We start from the raw sequence: 10,301 nt of genomic DNA, 5'->3' as shown, positions 1-10,301 counted from the left end.
GATAGAAACAAAGAACATATTTAAGTAAATTAATTTCCTGATAGCAAAGTTATCAACTTTGAAATCCTAGACTGGTTTCAACTTTCACTGTTAAATTCACAATAATGTAACATTGCCAAAAAATGCTACATCCCCTCAAAGCATGCAAATATATACTTTTGGCCCTATCAACAATTTCCCCAATTCAGCTAAGTTTTGTAAGCTTAGTACCATTTATTTTTATTTATTAAATTGTCAGTGCTAAGAAAGTTTTATTTTTAATGTTCATTGACATTAAGGTTAGTTGGATTTGATAGACTAATATGCTGTTATGAATATAATTATTAATATTACATTCATTTCTCAGCTAGTTTATAGTAATTTCATATTTGGACCTGCAAAAATACATAATTATATTATCTATCTTCCAAAGCACACTCTCTCAGAGGTGAAGTATGCAATTTCAAGATGATACGTAATTGTGCTTAATACAATTACAGCCCCAAAGTAACCATTATGTTGGCCTATTTATAATATTATCTAAACAGCATATTTAACTAAATTAGGAAAAATTAACTGACCTGCTGCAAGTATTCAATATTAACATATGACTCTGCATTTTACTTATATATTTATTTTAAAGTCCATAGTGTGTTAAAAAAACTGATAAATATTCCAAGACTGGACAATTATGTATCAGTACTATTGCCAGGTTCAAGGAAAATATCCCTTAATTTTTGGTTTTCAAAAGAGGCCATCAAATCACAAAACCACAATAAGATCACAATTAAGACATGCAATCTGGCCTGTTTTAATTCCATTACACTTGTAATTTACTTTGAGAAAAAATTCATATAACATAAAATATACCATTTTAAAAAGAGCACAATTCAGTGGCTTTTAGTATATTCAATACTGTGCTACCATCATCACTGTAATTCCAGGGCATTTCTATCACCCCAAAAAGTATCTGTTAACAGTCTCTTCCAGATCAGTTCCTCTCCCTATCCCCTGGAAACTGCTAATCTACTTTATGTCTCTGTGGATTTGCCTATTCTGGAGATTTCATTAAAGTGGAATCAAATTATATATAGCCTTTTGTGTCTGTCTTCTAATTGGAATAATGTTTTCAAGATTCATCCATGTTGTAGTGTGTATCAGTAGTTTCTTCTTTTTTATAAATGAGTAATATTTCATTGCATGGATGTATCACATTTTGTTTATCCATTCATTAACTGATGGATATTTGGGTTGTTTCCATTTTTCAGTTATTGTAAATGCTGCTAGGAATATTTACATAAAAGTTTTGTGAAGACTTGTGGGTTGTCTTTTTACTTTCTTGATAGAGTCCTTTAATGCATAAATTTTAAAATTTTAATAAAAACCAATTTATCTTTTCTTTGCATGCTTGCACTTTTGGTGTCATAGTTAAGAAACTGTTACCTAACATAAGACCATCTACATTTCCTTCTGAGAGATTTATAGTTTTAGCTCTTATATTCAGATCTTTCATTTATTTTTAGTTAATTTTTGTATATGACATAAGGATAGATTTCCAGTTGTCACAGCCCCATTTTTTAAAAAGACAATTCTTTCCCTCATTGAATGGTCTTGGAAGCCTTGTTAAAAAAATCAATTGAGCATAGATATATAGGTTTATTTCTGGACTCTTAAATTTTATTCCATTGAACTGTATGTCTCTTCTTATGCCAGTACCACACTATTTTGATAACTAGAACATTGTAATAAGTTTTGATATTGGGAAGTTTCAAGTTGGATTGGCTATTTACAGTTCCTCTGTATATCCAAATAAATTTTAGAATCAGCTTGCCCATTTCTTAAAAACAAACAAACAAACAAACAAAAACCCAGGCAGATGAAATTTTGATAGGAATTGCACTTAATCTGTAGATCAGTTTGGGGGGATATTGTCATGGTAATAATAAGTCTTCTGATCAATGAACATAGGATGTCTATTTATTTAAGTCATCTTTAATTTCTTTCAACAGCATTTTGTAGCTTCCAGTGGATAAATATTTCACTTCTGTGGTTTATTCTTAAGTATTTTATTCTTTTTGGTGTTACTGTAAATGAAATTTTCTTAATGTTCAGATTGTTCTCTGCTAGTGTATACAACAGATATTTGGCACAGTGAACTTATATCCTACAATGTTGTTAAGCTTATTAGTTCTAATAGTTTTAGGGCTCTTTAAAAACATTCTTTAGGATGTTATACTTATTTTTTGATATTTTGTATGTATATATACATAAATACATATATATGTATATATATAACCATGTCATCTACAAATCAACATAGTTTTACTTCTTTTCAATCTAAGTGTCTTTTGTTTCTTTTTCTCAGCTAATTGCTATAGCTATAATATCAAGTACAATGTGGAATAGAACTGTTGAGCATCTATATCTTGTTCATGATCTCAGGAAGAAAGCTTTCAACTTTTCACCAGTAAGTATAATGTTAGCTGCGTGTTTATTTATAGATTCCTTTAATCAGTTTGAGGAAGTTCTCTTTTATTAGTGTTTTTTTTTTTTTTTAAATGATAAAAGGGTGTTTCTTTTATTTAAGTCTCGCTCTGTCATTGGGGTTGGAGTGTAGTGGCATAATCATGGCTCACTGCAGACTCAACCTGGGAGGCATGAGTCACTATGCCTAGCTGGTGCTGGATTTTATCAAATACTATTTCTACAATCATTGAGGTGATCATACATTTTGTTTTGTTTTTATTAATATGATGTAGTATATTAATTGCCTTTCATATATTTAATTGACCTTATATTCCTGAGACAAATTCACTTGGTTGTAGCATATAATTTTTAAAAATATTGCTGGATTCTGTTTGCTAGTATATTGTTGAGAATTTTGCATAGATATTCATAAGGGATATTGGACTGTAGTTTTCTTGTGACGTCTTGCCTGCCTTTGTTGTACCAATAACAAATATTAGCCTCATAGAATAAACACATTAGAGTGTGTTCCCTCCTCTTTTTTGGGAAAAGTTTGATTAGAATTAGTATTAATTTCTTTTTGCATGTCTAGTAGATTTCACCAGTAATGACATCTAGTAGAATTCACCCATGAAACCACTAGTGAATTCACCAGTGAAGCAATTCACTGGACTTTGTTGTTGTTGGGAGTTTTTTGGTTACTGATTCCATCTTGTTGCCATAGGTCTATTCAGATTTTATATTTCTCCTTGAGTTGATTTTTGTAATTCGTGTTTTTCTAGATATTTGTCCACTTTCACTTGTTTGCATATTATTATTAATTCTGTTATCCTTTTTTCTGTAAATTCAGTAGTAATGTCCCCTCTTTCACATTTTAGTAATTTGAGTGTTTTTTTTTTATTGTTCAGTCAGCTAAAAATTAGTCAATGTTTCTATCCTTTCAAAGAATTAAATTTTGGCTTTGTTAATCTTCTGTATCATTTTTTCTAGTCTCTATTTTATTTGACTCTGTTATAATCTTTATTATTTCCTTCTTTCTTGCATTAGGTTTAGTTTGCTCTTCTGTTTCTTAAGGTTATTTATTAGGTTACTAATTTATTTCTTTCTCTTTAATGTAGGCTATAAATTTCCCTTAGAAATATTTTTGCTGCATTTCATAAGATTTGTTATGGTGTTTCATTACAAACTTTCATCTCAAAGTATTATCTAGTTTCCTTTGTGATTTCTTCCTTGGCCCACTGGGTGTGTGTGTTGTTTAATTTCCACATATTTGTATATTAAAAACATTTCTGTTATTAATTTATAATTTCATGTCATTGTGGTTGAAAACATACTTTGTATAATTTCAATCTTTTAAAATTTATTGAGACTTGTGGCCTAACATATGGTCTATCTTGGAGAGTGTTCCATGTGCACTTGAGAGGAATGTGTATCCTGTTGTTGTTGGGTTAAGTGTTCCACTGATGTCTATTAGATATAGCTGATTTAGAATAGTTACTAAGTATTTGATTTCCTTGCTATACTTTATGTCTTTTGTGGATTTTTTTTTTTTTTTTTGTCTAGTGTCCTTTCATTCAGCTCCAAGTACTCTGTTGAGCACTCACTTAGGGCAGGTCTGCCCGCAATGAATTCTCAGCTTTTGTTCATCTGGGAATGCCTTAATTTCTCCTATATGTTTACAGACAGTTTTGCCAAATATAGAATTCTGTGCTAAGTTTTTTCCCCCCCAGCACTTTGAATATACCATCTAATGCCTTTTGGTTTCTACAATTTCTGATGAGAAATTAGGTATTAATCTTATGGAGGATCACTTGTACATTATGAGTTACATCTCTCTTGGTGTTTTCAAGATTCCCTCTTAGCCTTTGGCTTACAACAGTTTGACTGTGTTGTGTCCCAGTGTAAATATTTTTAGTTTATCCAACTTGGAGCTCAGTGAACTTCCTGAATGTGTAATGTGTTACACCAAATTTCCAGTATCCTGACAATATTTCTTCAAATATTCTTTCAGATCCTTTCTTTTTTTCTCTGAGACTCCCATTGTACATTGTTGATGGTGCCCCAGAGGTCTCTGAGGCTATTTTCTTTCATTCACTTTTTTTTTTTTCCTTTTCCTCAAACTGGAACATCTCAATTGACCTAATTTCAAGGTTTCTGAGATTTTTCTTCTGCTGCTCAAAACTGTTTTTATCCCTGATAGTCAATTGTTTCTGTCCTGTAATTCTCATGTCCAAATAAGTTTCTTTTCTTAATTTCTATAAAATGTAACTTTAAATTATAATTTTAAAAATTATAAATTTATAAAATCTTTTTATAATTCTATCTCTTTATTATATTCTGTATTTGGTGAGACACTCTTCTTATACTTTAGTTCTTCAGACTTGGTTTCCTTAAATCCTTGAGCATATTTAAAATAGTTAAAATCTTTGCCTAGTAAGTTCAGTATCTAGGCTTTCTGTTGGAAATCAGATTCTCTTGCCTTACCCCATTTGTTGTTGCTGCCTTTTACAGCTGTGATTATATTTAGTGAGTTTCATGAACTCATTCTATAAAATCTGTCTTGTCATGTGTGACCGCTTATATGTCTGATTCATTAGCTTAATTGTCAAGTAATGATTGGATGAAGATTTCCTTAAATGCCTAAAACCAAAAAATTGCTCAGTATTTGCTGAAGGGCTCTGTGTGCCTGTTGGAACATGTCTTGAACACTCAGCCAGGCAGCTTATAACTTTTCTTTTGCCTTCATTCCCTGCTTGCTCAGATCCTCAAAGTCAGGTAGAGGTGAGAGATTAGGGTCTCTGGTTGTTTGTGAGCATGCACACAGTCCTAAATATGCACAGAGCCTTCTGGATTTCCAGAAAATATGTCAAGAGTTTTTCGAAGTCCTTATGAACATCTCATTCCCAACCTTTCTTCCAAAGCTTTCTGGTTAGTTTACTGTTTGCCCCAGCTGTTACCCATTGCTTCATGCAGCAGTGGCAGGTAAATATTTTAAATAAATTCGCCATCCCTACTACAGTAGAGGCTCAGTTCCATAATAGGCAAGATAAATTGTGAATTGGTTTTCCTGGGAGTTATCAGATGGCTCAAATAAGGACTATCTCCAGATAAGGTCCATTCTGCTCTTTCCCATACCATGAATGTGGTATGTTCTTTTCAAGACTATTGCTGAACTAGGGAGCAAGGTATGGAACTGGCATAAGTTAATGCGCCAAAATGCTTGTTGTTCTTACTAACATTTGGCATTTTTTTTTTTAAGTAACTCAGGTTACTATGAGTTTTTGATTAGTTTCTAGAGTACTGAAAAAGTTGAGTTTGACCATTTTTTGAAGGTCAGTTTTATTGCTACCTTTATAAGGGCACAAAATTTTTAAATTCTTTAATCTACCATTTTTGCTCTCACCATGCTATTATATAATTTTACATCTTAATCAAATAAATAGTTAATAGAACCCAGTCATTATGATAATCTCAGACTAAACAATGGATAGTTGTGGTTTGAAACTGTTTTCTGTGTGTGCTCTCAACCTCTTATATACCAAGGACATCTGATTGAATTATAAAGGATATTAGTTCACTGTTTTTTCTTGCCAACATGTACAAGCACTCTACCAAATTGCATTATGTTTATTTATAATACATGTAGCTATCTCTGTGCAAGACTGGGAATTCCTCAATGGGAAACACATGATTTCGCTATATTTTTAAACTCTGATGCTTATCACAGAGCCTAGTACCTACTAGATACTTAAGAAATGTGTTTAATAATAAGACTAACTAAAAAAATATCTATTATATACTGAGTTCCAACTTTAGTCCAGGCCCTATGCCAAGCAAGTTTCTAAACTATTTTTTAAAATTGTAAAATATACAAAGTTTACGTAACATATATGAAAAATTTTAAAGAATATTTAAATAGTACTAACAACCTAGCATAAGAATAAAACATTATCAGTAACTTCAACACATCCTGTGCTTCCCTCTCCATAATCTTAAACTGTATTAATCATTTCCCATATTTTCCTTACATATTTAGCATATGTATATTTATGAATAATATATCTTTTTACATTTTGTTAAAAATTCTATTAAAGTATTATATTATTCTGATTTTTTCCCTCAACATTATGTATTTGAAAACCTTTCATTTTCTCACTGCTGTTCTCCATCATATGGATATATCTAAAGACACTTAAGCTTTAGCATTATTCTGGATAGAATGGGCTGAAGTAATAAATCCCTAAAGGAAGGATTAAAAAAAAAAAGCATCCAGGATCAAGCCCTAGAGTATGCCAACATTTAGAAATCATACAGAGGCAAAAGACCCAGGGAAGAAGGTCAAAAGAGGGTTAGACTAATGAAATGAAAAGAAAATCAGGAAAAAGTGGTGCCATGGAAGCCTGGAAAGGATAGAATTTCAAACAGAAATGTGTGGAATGACATTGAAAGTTCAATAAATAGAGATACAGAAGAATCTGCTTCTGACAACATATAGCACCGATGAAAAGTGCATCAGGTAAGTTTCAGTGTAGTGGTGAGAGGGATACTTTAAAGACAGAATGAGAAATGAGGAAGTAGATGACAGCATGTCTAAACCAGAAAAGGAAGCAGAGAAATGGAGGTGTTAGGATCTCAGAGGTAGAGAGGTTTAAAAAATATTATAAACATTACAACATTATGTATGACATTGAGAATAATCCTAGAGAGAGGCCAGTTGTTGCTGAAGCAAAATGAAGGGATAATCCAAAAAGAGAAGACTCTAATAAGAAGATGAGAAATGCAAGCCTGAGCATAAAGGGAATATCCTGTCATAGAAAAAGAGAGAACATCTCAAGTGCAAAACGAGGGAGGAGAGAAGATGGGTGTGATGTTTGAGAATAGGAAAATGAGGAAGATTATATAAGAGTTTCTAATCTTGGTGAATTATGAAGGATATTAACTGAGAATGTGGATGAAAAAGTCCTTTGGAAACATGGAAAGGTAAGTTTGCCAAAGAAACAGAGTAGAATCACAAAGCAATATTGAGTGTCTGTCTTAGTTCATTTGGGCTGCTATACCCAAATAAAGTGGCTTATAAAAACAACAGACATTTATTTCTCCCTGTTCTGGAGGCTGGAAAGCCCAAAATCAAGGTGCCAAAAGATGTGGTATTTAGTAAGGGCCCGCTTCCTCATTGATGGCTGTCTTCTCACTGTAACGTCACATGGTTGAAAGGACAGGGATCTCTTCAGCCTCTTGGGTAAGGGTACTAATCCCATTCATGAGGGCTGCATCCCAACAACCTAATCACCTCTCAAAAAACCCACCTCCTAATACACTCAGGTGTGAAGATTTCAACACGAATTTGGAGAAACATTTTTCAAACGATAGCAGTGCCCATTTGAACACTGTAATCACGAATTTCGAGTCAAGTCAATCAGTCCATTTGTGTCATCTTCTTCCTCAGGTAATATCCACCTGCTCAAGTGAAGGCATAGAGAAAGAAATGGAAAAGTTCAAACACATAAGGGTTTTGCCATTCAATCACCTTCCCTCTCTGAAAGAAGGGCAGACATGCATTTTCTAGGTTATACTTATGCCAAATGAAAATGGTTCAAAATACAAACAATGGAGTAATAGCAAAGTTAGGTGTTACATTAATGGATTACTACTTGCAATGTTTTTATTTTGCCTTAGTTCTCAAGATCATACATAGCACATTTTGCCTGTGAATCTTTCACTCATTACCTCAGTTTTGCCCTATATTGTACTTCCATTTCTATTAGTGCATTTTCTAAAAACATGTCAATAGGATATGTATCTATAGGATAACTGCAATGATTGCTGCTCTAGAAATATTTTATTTGAAAAAAAACAGGTAAAAAGCAAAATATACTTTTTCCTATAAAACAAAGGAGTTCACTCATGGCAAGGTGTGAATCTTTTCACTGTAGAAATAAATTATATAAATTTTAAGTTCTTGAGTTATACTTTATTTTCTGTCTTTTATATATAACACATACTCATTGAAGGGAAAAGACTAAAAATACAGATTTATACCTAAATGGGTAATGATTACATAATCATTCTGACTCCAAAAAGAATTGTATTAGTTATAAACAAGTATAAACTTCAAAAAGGTCATATAAATACTAATTTGTCATATACAACATAATTTTCTACAAATATTAGTTTTATGCTATTACTTTTCAAAATATTTCAAACTAGTTATTTTTTTCCTTGTGCTTCAGTTTTCTCATTTGTAATTTAGGGACTTACTCCTTTTTATAGATCTACTAGAAATTAAGCTTTTTTCTGCTGATAAGAATGTCATATCAGGCACATTGGGATTTATCCCTTTAAAAATACAGTCATTTTGAATCTTCCTAACAGGTAATGGTCTAAAGTAAGAGTCCAGTTACACCATGGAGATAAGACACACTGCCCACTGGCAACTCCTCCTCTGGCAGTTTTTTTTCTCCAGTGTTTGAACAGATCATTGTTTCTTTAGTTTGAACACCAGATAAAATTTGCAGTTGGTTGGATTTGGGACCCATATTGTATGACAAATACCTTTCTTCAAACAGCAGACTTAGACACAGCTCAGGCTGTCTACACGCCCAGAAGTCATTGGAAAGGCTGCGCTCCACCTTGAGTTCCATCAAGGGCTCCCACAGAGTGGAATCCACCCTATTGAAATTACTTTTCGCTCTCCTTTTTTTCTCATCATTGCTGAGTGTATATTTAAAATTGCATAAAAATGTATGCAGTCAAATATATACAGTATGCTAAAGTAGAACAAGAATGAGATTCACTGCCATATATACCAGGAGCACAATTCACTGTTATTTTTCTCTCTTCTAACAACTCTTTAAGGGTAGCTATTTTGGGGACAGAGACATAGGCTAGGTACAGAAAAGCTACTAGGTATGACTATTCATATTAATAGGAAAGCAAATGAATCTTTAGGTAAGGAGACATTTATTAGGTCATATCCTTATACTAATTCTTAATTTAGACAGAATTTTTATATGCTGTTAATTTAGAACTAGTCTTGTAAAAAAAATTCTTCAAACCTTTCATACTACTTTATGCTTCCTCAATACAGGGGAAACTGCAGAGCTGGAGAGATGGCTAACAAAAAAATAGAGCATCTCATATTTAGAATAGATACACAGCAATACAAACTCAGGTAAACATGTCACTGAGACAAAAAAAAAATATCGGGACTCACAATGTTATGATACAAAGAAAACTATCAAATTTTAAAGTAAAAATTCAAAGAATAAAAAATAATCTTCAGTGTTTTAGAAAGGCCATATTTTGCTAACACAATGAAATAAGATAATCAGGCAAGAAGCGTCTGCACTTGCTGTGGCGATCTGTGAAGAATGTTCTCTGGATCTTTGTATTCATTGATTGGATTCATCACAGCTGCATACACTTCACCATAGGCTCTGCAGACTAATTCTGTAGACTGTTTTATGATCTGCTCTCTATAGATATACAAACAAAGCATAAACACATCATTTGACAGAAATGTATTTACTTAAGAATTATAAAACAGCTTGACACTTCAATCAATACAGTTCATTTTCATTATCATTACACATATACTATTTAAGAATCACTATATGGCTACACAGTTAATCCTGATTTGGGATAAAATATGCTTTTATATTTATTATTTATTAAATCTTTCTCCATTACTATATAGGTTCCAGAGGGCATGGACTGTGTTTTGTTCCTGATATATAACGAACTGGTATATATTTGTGCCTGATATACAGTGGACTGCTAAATAAGAAACAAAAACTGTGACCCAATGTCAATGTATTGATATTGCAAAAGTAACTGGTAACACATTAAAAGAAAGA

At 32.4% G+C, this 10,301-nt stretch overlaps 1 protein-coding gene across 2 annotated transcripts in view; it reads right to left on the bottom strand.

The window, feature by feature from the left end:
• Window positions 1–3,987: 3,987 nt before the first annotated feature.
• COG6 (component of oligomeric golgi complex 6) overlaps window positions 3,988–10,301 on the bottom strand; it is a 103,420-nt gene continuing 97,106 nt past the window's right edge. For both annotated transcript variants that reach the window (XM_032294534.1, XM_032294535.1), the window contains exon 19: window positions 3,988–9,920. In XM_032294534.1, the coding sequence (XP_032150425.1) occupies window positions 9,773–9,920 (148 nt within the window). In that variant the 3' untranslated portion in view covers window positions 3,988–9,772. The remainder of the gene's footprint in view (window positions 9,921–10,301) is intronic.

Source organism: Sapajus apella, unplaced genomic scaffold (assembly GCF_009761245.1).
Source record: "Sapajus apella isolate SASKATOON/1434 unplaced genomic scaffold, GSC_monkey_1.0 scaffold32, whole genome shotgun sequence".
Taxonomy (NCBI): Eukaryota; Metazoa; Chordata; class Mammalia; order Primates; family Cebidae; genus Sapajus; species Sapajus apella.
This window is presented reverse-complemented; position numbering and strand designations above follow the sequence as displayed.